Source organism: Notothenia rossii (genome assembly GCF_949606895.1).
Source record: "Notothenia rossii genome assembly, chromosome: 3".
In the NCBI taxonomy this organism is placed as follows: domain Eukaryota; kingdom Metazoa; phylum Chordata; class Actinopteri; order Perciformes; family Nototheniidae; genus Notothenia; species Notothenia rossii.
The window spans coordinates 29,741,071-29,756,773 of NC_136901.1; the positions used below are offsets into that span (position 1 = coordinate 29,741,071).

Below are 15,703 nucleotides of genomic sequence, written 5' to 3' on the forward strand. Positions count from 1 at the left end.
TCATTTTTTTACTTTACATACACAAAACCTTTTAGATGCAGCTATAGTGGTGTGTAAATCCCAGTTGTAGTATTCAAATTGAACTACAATTTAATATTTTTAACAATACATTTAGCTTGTATGATGAAGAATGTGTTACTTAATTTATATTCTGACTCTCCGCCTTCAACTGTGTGCTTCTGTTGAATCGCAACAGCCCCCTCTATTGTATTTTGAACAACATTACAACAGATTTGAACTTTTTCAGGTCAGATGCTATCATGAACAGTCTGACAATGAAATATAGGTGCCATGAAAGTGTGCTCATAGTACTTTTTTTACCTGACAAAGATGATTTTGACTCTGGAAGGAGCGCTCTTGATGATGGAGGAGGCGTTCTGGTGACTGTGTCCGTAGAGGACTTGCCCGTTGATCTGACCGGATACACAAATATATCAGTAATGAATTATTCCTCTATGTAGTGACACATCCTGACATTTCTTTCCCAAACCCCCTTACCTCCAGCAGCTCGTCCCCCACCACCATGCGTCCATCCCTGCCCGCCGCCCCGTTGGGGTCGATGCCCACCACGAACACACTCATGCGGGAGCGGTCCCTGTTCCCGGCCAGGCTGAGACCCAGGCCCGTCCTCCCCTTCTCCAGCTCCATCATGTGCAGGACCCCCGGGAGGCCGCCGTAACGCTGGGAGACGTTCTCTGGAAAAGGTGAAGACAGAAAGATGTAAACTGATGTACAGAGATGGCAAAAGTACACACATCCTTTACTCAAGTAGAAGTACAGATACTCGTGTTTAAAAATACTCTGGTAAAAGTAGAAGTACTGACTAAACTTCTTTACTCAAGTAAAAGAAAAGAAGTATGGGCTTCCAAATGTACTTAAGTAAAAAGTACCCATAACTAGCAGCTGTTTTAAAGAGTACCTGACCTCCCTTTATATTAATAGAACAATAATGTCATTGTTAGCTAATGAATGTTTCCATGCTGAACAACGGCAACAGGACAACGTTTTCATTGGTCCCTCTTCTTTAGAGAAGACCAGGAAATGATGGATACACGGATCGTGTTCAAATCAATAGGCACGCAATGACTCTAAATAATAATGAGCACGCCACCAAACACACATTAAAACTAAAGTAACCTGTTTTGAAAATGTAAGAAGTAGAAAGTACAGGTATTTGTTAAAAATGTAAGAAGTAAAAGTAAAAAGTTGGCAGAAAAATAAGTAGTGGAGTAAAGTACTGATACCAAAAAAACCTTAACTTAAGTATTTGTACTCCACTAATTCCCATCTCTGCTGATGTATAATTTCTCATTTTCTGTCGTGTTGCTCAAAAGAAGGGTCATTGTTTGGAATTGGTTAAACCCACAGGCATCAAAAGATGTACATATCAGGCTGCTGAGTTTTATCTCTTTTTCTCAAACTTGTTTGCAAAGTTTTTCATCTATTCCATCCTCTCCTGTCCCTCTCCCCCTCATCCCGCCAGACAGACCGATGTTCTCCTGTTGTTCTGGGCTTCCTGCCACTGTTGGGCCATCAGTCCTGCACTAATCTCCACAACTCACCTCCCTGGGCCCAACCTCATCAATCTTATCCCCGCAGGACGGGAACACTCTCTCACACACATGCACACACTCACACACAATCTCTCTCACACAGAGTCCCAGGTGTGTGCAGCAGGAAGTCCGATCTCCGGAGTTGAATGTGTCTGACTGTGTGACCCGTTCTCCTTGAAGCGGTGACTTCGTGCTGCAGTTTGACATTCAGCAGTCTGCCGGATGCTAAGAGTTTAATTTGACTGAAGTTACAGCCACATAAAGACCCTGAATGTGTGCTCTTCTTCTTGCAGATGGATTTATGAACATGAGAGAAACTACATTAAAAGTGCCTTTGAGGACCTCTAGTGGCAGAGAGGTGATAACGCATGTTGCTTCTGTCAATGCATATCCTGTCTGTATTCCTTAATTATACTATTCAAATGAAACTTCCAGGGGTTTATTGCTATCCCACACATTTCTCCCAAGTCACATTCACTTAAACTTGGGTTGAATTGATAGGCCGGAGTGGATTTAAAGTGACACACACTATCCTTTTCACCTGTTGTGTCTACCCTTAAATGACAAAAAAAAGCTTAACTATTGATTCTAACACAGTATATAATTGCACATTTAAATAAAAGACTAAGTAGACTCACTCCAGTTGTATCCAAACTCATCCTCCTCTTCCTCTTCCTCCTGCTGCTCCACCCTCTGCTCCTCCTCTTCCTCTGCAGGTCCTCCAGGACTCTCCGTCAGTGTGTCGGTGTCAGTCTCCCCCACATGGGGCATCACCGGCAGGGGGAGGACGGCGCTGGTGGGAGGTGCCTTCACCGCTTCACGCTTCACAGACTGTCACGCCACAGGAGGAGTTAGAAAACAGTTTATCAGTGAGCGGTGAGGAGGAAGAAGAGTTTTTTATAGTGAAGCTTGAATCATGTTGAGATGAAGATGTGATAATGCAAATACTTGGTTTACATTAACTGCTTCATCACTTCTATGTTAGGCTGAGAAATAATAGTGTAATATAGATGCTTAAGGCTAGAATTAGGTTCATTAGAATATAGCTTGATTTATAATGTGATGCTTATATTTAAGTATATCGTTATTTTTTTATAACTGATGTATTGCATGTAATTAAACAATAATCACTCATCATGACACTTACCTGAAAACCAGGGGAAATAAATCACATTTTGATCACTTTAACTGTTGTTTAAATTGGTTTACAATAAGATGATGTGCAAAAATATCTCAAATGTGTCTTTGTCATCCGCTTAAGTGAGTAAATATTTTTGAAAGCGAGAAAGAAAAGAGAAACAGAACAAAACATTTTGATTTCACAAAAATGGACAAAGGAAAAGAGACAGATGGAGGAGATGTTAGGACATGAACAAGTGTAGGAATGTACAGCATGTTCAAATATATTCAAAACATGAACTGTATTAGAGCCGCAAAGATTAGTCCATCAACAAAATAATGATTATGGATTCATTATGCAAAAATGTCAGACATTTTTTTTTTTTTTTTAAATAAAACTGAATATCTTACTGTTCTGGGGTGAACAAACAAGACATCACCTTTTTCATTTTACGGACCAAATCATTATTATAGAGACAAATCTGCTGATGAATTGATAATTAAAGTGATGCTTAGTTGCAGCCCTGAACTGTATCATGGTGTATTTACATTGCTGTACATCATACACAGAGTGAGGAAGGGGAGAGCTCAACGCCGAGACCCACAAACCTTAAATGGGGTAGGAGTGAAAGGGTTAGTTGGGGAGAGGCGGAGGAAAAGTCTACTTTGACTGTAAGCCTCCTATGGAGAAAGACAAAGGGTGAGAACTTTAGACGACAACACACAAACCTACATCTATCGACAGAAAGGTGAAACACAGCTACTCCAAACTTGTAAAGCTACCTGTTTGTACATTGAGCAACACTTTCTGAGCTGTGGAACAATGGCAAACACTCAGCGGAGGTTAACTGAAACACCCACCTTGTCCTTGTTGTCTTTCGTCACAGCTGCAGCTCTGTCCTCTCCGGAGTCTGCTCTCGAAGACTGCCACGCATCACAGACACACACACATGAAGGTAAATACTAACACATTCATTTCAATGGAGAATACTGTCATAACATTCACTTCTGCGTCACCACACTGTGAAAGATCCTGTATCATAGGGCTGCACGATATAATAAAAAATCAAAAAAGTTTTCTTGCTATATAACAAAAAAAAGTGTCAATATTATCAATGTTATCTTAATCTTCCTCCTGTTTATCATGCTTTCTGTTGAATGACATCTTGGACCATTACTTCTTTGAGTTCATTGGCCTTACTTGACTTTGCATGTTCTGCAATGGGACTATTGTGCATGTGTACATGGCAAAGATGATGATGAATTGATAAATTACCGACCCTATATGCCCTACTGTGTCATATTTTAATCCTATTCATATGAATCAGTTCATACAAAGTTTTCTGAATGACCATATGCTGCATCTTGAAAAACCATCTGTTTATATTTGGGCTGTTGAAGAAAAACAGACATTTCTTAGACAACAGCCAAACATTGATGTGTTGAGTGGAGAAGCTTCTGCAGCAGCATCACATGTCGGTCCAATCGTGACCCTTTATCCTCACTGATGGAGCTTAAAAGGTTTTGCAAGAAAGTCTGGCGTGTTGAACAAAAGATACTGCAGTTTACAGTTCTTCACATAATTGTGTTTGTGTTGAGTGCTGCCTGTCTTATCAAGTTGTCTCCTTTGCATCGGCAGTGAGACACTTGGGACAATGTTTGAGGGATAATTGTTAGAAAGTGGGCCTTGGAAGCTGAGGACAGGAGGAAAAATATAATGCACTTATAGTAAAAGCCTGTGCTATGATTTAAATGTGTGCTGCAACAAAAGGGCCGCAGCAGAGCACAGGAAGAGAGGCAACATGTGCTCGGAGGAGAGAATCAAATCACATTTCAGTAGAAAAGTGCACTTTAAAATGAAAGTATCGTTCTTTTTTTTATATGTGCTTTACGAATTTGAAATGTTTTCCTTCAGAAAGCAGAACAGAGTTTAATATCTGAATGGTCATCCCAAGTAATATAGTTATTGCAACATTCAAAGATATTGCATATTTGTCTCATACCGTGCAGCCCTAGTAAACCTGCATTCCAAATTATTTGTAATGTTTAACCCAGGACTCAGCACAAACGCATGCATGCTCTGCTTCATTGTCCTCATGCAGCTCATAGTGTACACACAGTGTAAAGCAGTACAGGGGACACACATAAGCAGACAGACAGACATGGGGAGGGGGCTTCTAACCTGAGGGGGGGCAGGGGCTAAGCAGGTTTGGTTAGTGCAGCAAGCACTCGACCCGCAGTGGCTACTGAGCTGCAGAAAGGGCAGCAGCGGCCTCTAAAAGCAACACACAGGACCAACAAGCTGACAACATGACGGATATTTAACATGAGGGCTGAGCTTTTCTGACAACATTGAATCAGAGGCCATCCAGGAGGAAGGAAAAGGCGAGTTTGTGGGGAACCTCAGGTTTTATTTAAATGAGTCACCATTAAAGCAAGCTACTTCCTTCAGGACAGCCATTCCTCTACATCAAAAAATAATCACAGCAAAGCCTCTTTCTCTGAAATACTTTAACCGAATGTTTCAAAGACTTCTCGAGGCTACCCTGAGATTATTCACTGCTTACAAGAGAAGTATTTAAAACTTATAGGCAGACAGCATGGATATGCTTTATTCTCTGCAGGTGGCTGCATTTTAAAAAAACGGCATTATGGCCTGCCTACAGCACTTAGAGGTATCACCCAATCAATATAATATTTCTCACACTGTTCAGTCCATTGTGATGAATTTCAATGGAGCTGCAACTCAATATCAGTGACTTTAAAGTACATTGAAAGCATGTCTTGCAGTCTTGAGCACATTTTGACAGCCGCAGAGCCACACAGTATGAATGATTTCTTTATTTGCTTTTCTATTGCTTACTTGAGGAGTTTCTTGTTAAGGGGACATTTCAATAACCCCCATGGGGAAATTGCATTAGGATTCTAGTCTAAATGTGTATAGAATGTCAGCATTACAGACAGGTTTTGAGTTTCTATTGTGCTGTGACACAATAGATTTCCCCCCCTTTTGATTAAAAACAACATTGTGGGTTATCTCATTGTTACCGTTAGATTACCCTGTGATAGAAAACAGAATAGGATGTCTGGATATTCAAATAAAAGCCCTGCTTCTTTTTCTCCCGGAAGGAAACTCCAATTCTTAGGCTGTCTTTATTTCTGTCAATACACACATCGAGTCAAATATGCAGTTCGAGAGAACATTTGCTAACAGTGTGGAGGCAGAAGGGATGAAGATGAAGTGTGATGGAGAGGAAGGATTACCTGACATGTGCGATGTGGCATGCAAGCTGGGTTACATACTGACACAGGCTGAGAAAGCAGGGCGGAGGGACATAAATGCAACTCATAATGTAGTCAAACATGATATGTGAACTATTGACAAAAGGTTAATTAAAAGTAATTAATCCCCATATGGGGAGCTACAGCAGGCAGATGGTTAGCTTGACCCAGCATACAGAATGGAACCAGAAAATGGCTAACGTTAGCCTAAAGATCACAAAACTTGATGTAATTTAGAGTAGTCAAAACTAAGTGATTTTACCAAAATGTTAAACCAATGTTTTATGGGTAATAAATGAAGGTTTACTCTTAGAACGGTTGGAGGGTGACTGACTATATTTAAAGTTGTGTTAATTAAACGTCATCCCACGTAGCATTTGCTGCTTTAGCTTAGTGGAGATAATGTGGAGTCAGTTACTTTATAGCCCAATGCTAGCTCTACACTTTAAAAGTCAGAAAATGCTGATCCGATGTGTGCACAAATGTGTGGGAACCATGGAGATGCTAACTTCAGGGTTAGTACCATAAAATGTCCTCCCTGCAGCTCTCTATTCACTCTCCTTGTTCCTCTTTTATTGGTCTTCACCAGCTCCAAAGGGAAATATCATCTGGCTGCTAAGTGAAGCTAATAGCTGCTAACCACTCCACTGTTGTTGTCTGACTGCTGTTTAGTGCCTAACCCTATTTAGCATACAGTGGGTTGTAAAGCTTTTTCCCTCAAATCCGTTTAAAGTCACTGTAGTGGAGTTTAGTTCTCCATTAACATGAATTCTTGCTCTGCATGTGCTACATTACATTATGAGTTGCTACAAGGCTTAATTAGTAGCCATGCTAAGGAAAGCATTATATCTGAATGCAAGCGATTGACTCTGAGATCTGACACCAGCTGCAGGGACTATTTAGTCATGGTTTAAAAGCCTGAGGGCACTTTCAAACAACAAAGGAGTAGCAGTTAGAGGTTAAAAACGTGCTAATTTATTTAACATGACACAGAGGGTTTGTTGTTGCTCTCATTGGATATTTCAAAAATCAAACCTGACACACCGGGTTTTTGAAAGGGCCCTGTGCAGATGAACTGCTACATGAGGTGAAAATGGAAAAGGATAATGATCTTTAGAGAATAAGGTAGTTAGTTTGACTATTATTTGGACTCACCCTGGGCCTGTGGATGATACTCTGAACCAAGAAGGTGACGGGGTTTCCTCCCTTGCGGATAGCCTCCACTGCCTCCTCGTGGCTGGCATCTCTTAGATCTACTCCATCCACCTGTCACAGAAAATATTGGGGAATCCTTACTTTTTTAAAGATTTGAAACTCTTTTCAGTTCTCTCACATTACTGCACCTTAATAAAATAACACTATAGGAGGTAACTACACGAAATAACAACTTCACGTCTGCTTGTTCTACCACCTGTATTGTTCCCTTACCTCTACGATCCTGTCTCCAGTCTTCAGGGTCCCGTTCTGTCCCGCAGGACTGTCCTCCAGGATGTGTTTGATGAAGATGCCCCTCATCACCTCTCCGTTGCTCAGCCGACTGCCCATCCCCCGGCCCCCGACAATACTGATACCCAGAGACTTGCCTGGCGCCCGGAAGAGCTCCACTCTGAGGAAGGAACACATGCATTTTTATTTGTACACTTCTTACATGTCACTCTTCTACTGATATGTCACTGTAAACGTTATCCCCTTTATTTTGTCGATAATAACATCACTTTGATTCTTTGATGCATATGTCATCATTGTAGTTAACTCATATGAACACTGCTATTTTGTATTGTTTATTATTTAGTTTGACAGACTATTCACCACATTTAAACTCAATATTCTTTCTGGAATACAGTTTGGTCTCTGTAGGCTTTTCTTTAACCAGAAAAAAACAGGAGTCTTTGAGGTAGCTGCAAGAGAACTGAATCTGACAAAAACCTGTTCATATTTATACTCAATGTTGGGGAAAGATTGTCATTTATTAAATCCCACGTAGTTCAAGTGTATTCAATATGTGGATCCACTGTGTTAGTTTTCAAAACCATATCTCTCCTTGAAATGTTCACAATATTATTAGATTACATACAGTGTGTACTCACTTCCTGGGTTGGTTCCAATTGCTGTAAGAGGCACTCTCCTCTCCCTCTCCATCTTCCCGCTCAGGGAGGTTAGGAATATCTCTAAAAATACCAAGGTGAACGGAAACAGTAAGGTACAAAACATAAACTCACAGGAAGACTGCTGCCTAGCAAACATGCATGCAAACAGGGCACCTATAAATGTAACTGGCACGTCACACAAGTCATTGTGCACAGAATGAGTACATACTTCGGATCTGGAGCTGGGACTGCATGGATTTCATCGGAGACTTCCTCTGTAGTCTGCTCTAGGCTGGCTTTGTACTCCTCCAGATACTCCGCAGGTACATATGTGATTCTAAACACATACACACAGACATGAACACAAACACAAGCACACACAAATGAGTCAGACATGTCCTAAAGCAAATGTCTTCACCCTCCAATGACCTTCTTAGTGGCACTCACATTTCGCCAAAAATAGAGAATAACTGGCGAGAGTTTTTTCATTGAGCTAAAGAGCTTCTTTCCAATCTTTTTATTCATATTCAGACACTTCTTTCTCTCGTCCCATAAGCCCCAGAGAGCAGTAACACTGATCCGACTGTTGAACACAGATGTTTACCTTCATAAAGTCTGAGACACCACGTCTTCTGTCACCTACTGTGTGAGACAAATCTGCAGGGTGTAGCCATCATTAATTCATGAGTCGCTTACTAATTCATGTTAAGAAATGAACCAAAAGCTAGCTGACAAAAACTGACACCCACTTAGAGTTCTTCTTCCAAACAATTCAGAGTGAAGTTGATGCTGAAGGGCACATTAACACATTTAAAGGACGCTGACAGATCGTCAACAGATGGGCTGATCTGCTTTTTAAACATGATGCACGCAGACAGAGAGAAAGAAAGATGATTCCCAGTGAAAGATGAAATGGAGGTTGATGAAAACATCACAGCATGCAGTGAGAGAAATGGTTAGGCAGGGAGTTATAAATGGTACAAAAGAAATCAGACTGGTCATTAGTGAATATGTTAGTCACAGAAATATGAAAAGGTTACACAGCAAGGCAAGAGATGCAGTCAATCAAGGTTTATCCAGTTATTATAGTGTATGTGTTAAGATGTGAACAGATTTAAATTTATTTTGAGAAACACTTTAATTTTATTTTCTTTACAAAATAACTTAAATGCGATTTAACATATCTGAATTATATTTATAGTGACATCTTACACAATAAGACTATGCTGTTGTCATTGTTTGACAACCATTACGTGTCTGGATAAAGCTTTTTTTAACTGCGATGAATGCCGTCAGCAAATCAAGAGAGAGGAAGTCAAAACAAACATGGCGGCTGCGTGGAGAGACACCAGCTTGGACGTTAGGCATACTCACACATAAAACGGGCACAGGTCGTCCTCAGGTGCACTAGAAGATCTAGAATGTGAAGAAGCTTTTAATTTAATTTAATTTTTTTAAGGATTTATGCACCGGAGTGAAAAAACGGCCAGGTTTAGTTCAGCAAGCAGAATTTATGACACACCTCGTCCCAATGTAGAATATCGTCTCGTTGTGTAACATAATGTGCCTAATTTTGTTCTTAGGATTAGTTAAGCTGCAACATTTCTGCGACAAACAACAAACACTCTTTTCATTACCCAGTTAATAGAAACAATAGACACGCAACATCAATTCCAATACAAATATTTTAAATATTATTAATCGAAATCAAATCAAATAATTTAAATACATTTGATGCCTCATAAGAGACATTCATATGTTTTGTTTGGCAATGATGCAATCCTAATGTAATTGAGTTTAGACCATGAGGTGCCTCGCTCTGTAGGAAAATAACAGGCATCTCTCTTCAGGTTCTCGAGTTATTCTGAAGAAATGCTAAGAATCTCCACACCATTCATTGTTTAGTAGAAAATAAATATTTCATTAGACCTTGGTATGAACTTCGTGCTTTCTCACTGAATTTCAGTAAATTCATGTTTGCAGTAGAGAATGAATGCTTGGAAATATGTTTACAAAATGCTGTAATTGCAATTAATGGTTTGGTCTATAAAATTAAGGCCAAAAATCTAATTTAAAGTGGGCTGTGATGACTGCAGGGATGAAGATAGAAAAGACATATAAAGGCAACAGTGAAAGATGTTTGTTTATTCTAGTCCAAGGTGAAGTCTTAAGATGTCTTGCTTTATCAGTCTAAAACCCAAAGACATTTCCTCTAATATGATACAAAACAGAAAAAGGTTAAAGCAATATTTTTCTGAACTTCATGCACAAAATACTTGGAGATACTTTTTATTTTTGAGTGACTAATAGTTGCAGCTTCACATTAAACATAATAACATTTCAGAGATCTGACTTTTTTGTATTTATTAGGACTAAAACCTCTACCTATTGTTGCATTTGTGGTGCAGCCGTACACCCCCTTTGCAGTAACGTGTGTGTGTCTCATGTGTCTCACCCCAGGTCGGGTCCGATGAGTGAGTGTCGTCGCAGCATGGCTCGGGCCTGAGCGTTGGTCATGTGAGTGGTGGGCTCTCCGTTGATGGCCAGGATCAGATCCCCGACCCCCAGACGCCCATCCCGGCTGATGGAGCCGCCGTGGATGATGCTGCGGATCAGCATCCCCAGACTGGCCTTCATCGCGCTCACAGTCATCCCTTCAGGTAGATTTGAAGAAACTGTTACACTCTGAAATTGGGTTTGGATCTAAATTAACCAGAAATTGATTTAATTCCGCCATCACTGAAAGTATAGATCAAAAACTAGGTATTTACCAAGGAAGATTTTTGAATAACTTAATAATAGCGTATTTTTATTAATTTATTATACATTTCCCCGCAAATTGTCCAAAACCCCACAGTATTAACACATTTGAATTTCAATGGAGTATGTGGAAATGTTAACCTCTTCCCTTATAACTCAGTGTACATAAGCATAACATCAGAGTTTCATTTAAAAGTGGATTTTGGTTGAACTCCACATGGTTTAAAGATTATAAAAACAAAACCCAAATGTATTTTGTTGAAATGTTGAATTGAGCATAAAAGAGAAACCTTCAGTGGGCTAAAAAGCAAAACTAGGCACTGGAAATCTTCATAACACCTATTTGTTTTAGAAGCTAAAACTTAGCATGCTCCGAGCCAGCAGCAGCCCCATGGGTGGGTTTTGAAATGCAAATCCTCTGAAAGGATCCTTTCAGAGTGAAAAACAGACAAAAACCTCTCTATCATTTTCACTTTTTTAGCTGGCATTCAGAAGACAAAATGACACAAAAGAAAAGGCCATTCCTCCTTTCAGTCATGCAACCTCATTTACACTTCTATGGAGAATAAGTCGAAAAATAAATAAAATAATAACAAATCAAAACGTGAAGAAATCAACACAAACCCAGGCTGGAGTTGCCCTTCACGACTGTGATCGTCCTTTCAAAGCTGCTCCCAGAGGTCAGCGCTTCTTCATCAGCGTCCTCCGCTCTCACAGCAGCATCTTCATCCTTCAAGGTGATCATTCAAAAGTTACTCATGAAGGTAAATGAAAATATGATGCCCGATTCAAACAAAGCGGAGAAAAGCTAAGTGCAGCTGATTGAAAATAAATAAGCTTTGAAGGATGAGTGTTTTATGTTTGGAAAGAGCCACTGGGGAGTGGATTACCTTAAGAGAATCCGTTAAGAGAAGACGAAGCACGATGATTTAGCATATTTTATAATAAACCTTGAACATTTATCAGAAATACTCACTGCTCATCTTCTTTTTTCTAACTTGTTTGACATAAGACATACTTTGATTACAGCTCTCTTTCTCCAAACATGTAAAACAGGGGTAACTGGACAATCAAAAACGCTGTCGTAAGCTGGAGTAAGGTATGGTAAAGTATTACTGCTTTTTATATATCCAAGATATTAGCTATAGAGGTGACAGTTCACCTCCATGGCACTGGAGAGGTGTGCAAGGCACTGAACCCCCAACTGCTCCCTGGTGCCGTAAAAAGATAGTAGGCTTTTTGCTCTTTTTGCTCTTAAAGGGGACCTATCATGCAAAATGCACTTTTGTACGTCTTTTATCCATGAATATTTGTCCCCGGTGTTCCAGGGAACTCACCAAGTGTCAGAAAACACAACCCTCTCTATTTTCCTCCATACCCAAATCTCTTAAAAAGGGGCTGCAACGGATCTGATACAGACTGATCCAGATTTGAACACTTCTCTGACGTCACAGAAGTGGCGCTACGGCTATTGGGCCAACTCCACCAATCAGGAGGAGACAGCCACGGACATTGCCGTTGGAAAGCGCTGGAGACGCTGTAGTACATATGCCAGGCCTGTAGATGGTGCTGTTCTCACTGAATCAGCCCATGCAAAGGCAGTGTTAAGTTGAGCGAAATGAGGAATGGCTAAAAGGCATGATCTGTTTGGTATTTTGAAAAATAAAAAGTATAAATTTGCCCTATATAGGTATGGTCCTACACTATATTATTCAAATATAGCATGATAGGTCCACTTTAAGTACCGCCTATATGACATTTTTTAAATATGTGGTTTATAATGAGGCTGCACAATATGAAAATTGTTAAACATGGTAATTATAATATATAGTTTGTAATCAGACTTATGGTTTTACCTTTATCATATTTATATCTCCAATATCTTCAAAAGACATGGGTGTCTCTGCAGGTTCGTCTAATGCTCCGGTCCCTGCTTCAGAGTTTAAACACTGCTCTGGTTCCTCTTTGTCAGCGTGTGGTGCCAGGAAGTGGTCAGAGGGGCTCTGTATGGAGTTAAACGTCGGGCCTCTGAGACTGGGAGGAGAGAAAGACGCAGACTTCTGCGGGGAGAAGGCTGGGAAATCGTCTTCGAGGCCGAGCGGTGTCTCAAAGCCGGGACGCTCCTCCAACAGGTCGAGACGAGCCGTCAGCTGCAGTAAAACAGAGCACAGCAGCTGAAGGAGCGCTACCCTCACATAGGCACACAATCGGGGGGAATTCATCTTGTTCAGTCGCCTTCCGCCCCCCTCGTAATGAGCCATAGAAAAGCCATCAGTGGCCAATAGAGAGTGGCAGGAATTACTGGAGATCTTGAGCTTGCCGTGCACAAAATGTGGTTTTATTGTAACAGCATTTAAGACTTTATTAGAGGCCTGATGAGTAGTGATGAATCTCAGCGAGCACTTCCCTCTGGGAGCCAGAGCCAGAAATATAAATCTTTAGAAAACAGTTAGAATATGCAAATGGATAATACAAGTGGGGCTCAATGAGCAGACATGGGAAGTAGAGTAGAACAAGAAATAGGAGGTTTCATTTTAATAAGGCAGCGCTATAAATCCACAGTGAAGTGGCCTGTGACGAGTGCAGGTATGCAAACGATGCAATTATTAAGATGGGAAGGATATACCAGGCAACAGGGGGGCACATTTATTTGTGTAGGATTTAAAAAATGAAGGGAATCGCTGTGGTTTACTTTAGTCTCTATAATAAATTCACCCCATTAAAAAGTGTACATAACTTAACGATACTGTGTGTAATGAGTCATATTATGGCATGCAGAGATGACACAAATAGAAGACATTTCATCAAATGTCTGAAGGCAGAATCAGTTTCCTAAAGAACACTCAAAATTAATTACATATGACAGAGTCAAGATCGTAAAAAACTATTCAAACTTTGACTGTCACGCTCCAGGCGTAGCCAGATAAAGTTTAAGCATGCATCATTTATAGAATCGCTTTGAAAATAAATCGAGAAATTATGTTTTAAATTGGTTGGTTTATTTTAAAAGGACAGATCTAAGTCTGGTGCATTTAAAAAAAAAAAAAACACTATACAAATCAAAGACTTCCTTTCTGATTTATAAATTTGTTATGGTCTTCTTGATCAGAATGACCGATGCATGAATGTAATCTATCAATGCACTCAGAAAAAGGAGTGCTTTATTGACAGCGTAGACTCACTTATTTAGTCTCTAAAACCCACCTTTATAGATAAAAAAACATTCATATTCCTCAAAATAAAATAATCTTAGATACTGTCGGCAAGTGAGAGAAAGCTGCTTCACCGTTTACGGTCAGTGAAGTAGATTTATAAGCAGACTTGTTGCTCTCTCTGGAGCTTTAGGGAGAAAAACTGTTCATCATCACAGGGAAAACACCGTGCCGTCTGCCCTCATACACACATCTGAAATCTGTTGTGAAATCCCCCCTGTCCTGTAAAATGTGCGAGTCCCTCTCGGCTGCACGGTTATAGTATAAATGATTCGGAAGGCCCCACAAATAAGGTCAGCCGCTGGGAAAACAGTTTGTGTGGCCCCTTGCTCTTCTTTGTTTATTTTTCTTATAGTTTAAAATCCATTTGCTGTAGCTGTGGCTGTAGGGCAGCCACAGCTACAGCTCTCACATCACAACAGAAAGTCAGAAATGTTGTTACTGCTTTCACAAAGAAAACATCTCTCCTGGCATTTGAGCGCTGCATGGCCGAAAACAAAGACTAATGACTACATGGTGAAAAAGGGCAGTTACTGTTGGCGTGCATTTGAATGTATTTTTCTGCCACTAGGGGTCTCTCAGTCAGAATGTGAGGGGTCATGGGAGGTCATTATTGGTTTAACCAAGAGCAGAATTATCCATAGATTGTTATAAGCAGTAAAAACAGAGAATAAAAGCAGTTTGACGTTACAAAGCAGAGCATTTCCCACGGATAACTTCAGATTCAGACGTTCAGGAGTTTTTTTTTTAACAAGCCGAATTACCCACCTACTCTCCAAAATAAATGTTACCTCTAACTAAAACCATTAAAAATAATGAAAAAAGCAGTTCAAATGTCTTTCTCTGATGCTGTTTGGCTGAAAATGATCACCCTGGTTGGGCTTCAAGTTGTGGTGCCATCACCATTATCCTTCATATAATTAAAATATAGCGTGAAAAAGCACCAAGATCTAAAAGATACATGGTAAAAATGTTGTTTAAAACCACATGAAGTGCATTTTTCACTAAATACAGTGTATATATAGAATCACTCAAATTATTCATCTGGGAGACGCGAGTACATTTGGGATAATGTGAGTACACAGAATATGCCTAGTCTGATGTGTAAATGTCAGCCATATTATTTATGTGAGAATAACGTGGGGTATATTCCCTGTGCCTCTTACCTTGGGTGTAGATGCGTGCAGGTAGTCCAGGTCGGCGCTGCAGCTGCTGCCGTGCAGAGCCATCATGGAAGCCTGGAAAGAGTCGTCGTCCATCGTGGAGTAAGAATGATCTAACTGCTCCGCCTCGCTGGTGTCGATCTGTGATCATCAATGGAAGAACAGTCACCAACTGGCACTGAAAACTTTATATTTGATCAATGAGGTAAACTATCTAATCACAGAAACGATTATATCACATCATATATGGCATCAGAGTAATGGTCAATATAAGCAGAAGCAAATATGTTGAGCAAAATCTGTTTTTCCATTTTCAAGATGTTCTGATTGATTTTTTTTGTTTTTTCCCAGAAGCTAACTAACCAATGCCGGCTCTGCTCGGTAAACGTTGCCCTCAGCCGGTCCTTCTTCCTCTCCTTCTTCAACCAAAATATTGTTGAAGTCAAATGAATGGATGGTGGATGATGGAGTAATTTCCTGCTCACCATAGGGGTGTGGAGAGTGGGAATATCCACATATTCCCTAGG

At 40.2% G+C, this 15,703-nt stretch overlaps 1 protein-coding gene across 4 annotated transcripts in view; it reads right to left on the reverse strand.

Moving 5' to 3' along the window:
- mpdz (multiple PDZ domain crumbs cell polarity complex component) overlaps positions 1-15,703 on the reverse strand; it is a 44,328-nt gene that overhangs the window by 11,177 nt on the left and 17,448 nt on the right. Inside the window, exons 18-32 of one of the 4 annotated variants that reach the window (XM_079671523.1) lie at positions 15,540-15,698; positions 15,180-15,317; positions 12,658-12,951; positions 11,426-11,531; positions 10,497-10,695; positions 9,416-9,457; positions 8,271-8,378; positions 8,042-8,122; positions 7,383-7,560; positions 7,110-7,220; positions 3,534-3,596; positions 3,282-3,353; positions 2,192-2,384; positions 499-695; positions 322-413 (exon numbers count right to left, since the gene is read on the reverse strand). In XM_079671523.1, the coding sequence (XP_079527649.1) occupies positions 322-413; positions 499-695; positions 2,192-2,384; positions 3,282-3,353; positions 3,534-3,596; positions 7,110-7,220; positions 7,383-7,560; positions 8,042-8,122; positions 8,271-8,378; positions 9,416-9,457; positions 10,497-10,695; positions 11,426-11,531; positions 12,658-12,951; positions 15,180-15,317; positions 15,540-15,698 (2,033 nt within the window). The remainder of the gene's footprint in view (positions 1-321; positions 414-498; positions 696-2,191; positions 2,385-3,281; positions 3,354-3,533; positions 3,597-7,109; positions 7,221-7,382; positions 7,561-8,041; positions 8,123-8,270; positions 8,379-9,415; positions 9,458-10,496; positions 10,696-11,425; positions 11,532-12,657; positions 12,952-15,179; positions 15,318-15,539; positions 15,699-15,703) is intronic. The other 3 variants (XM_079671526.1, XM_079671524.1, XM_079671525.1) reach the window with 3 other exon arrangements.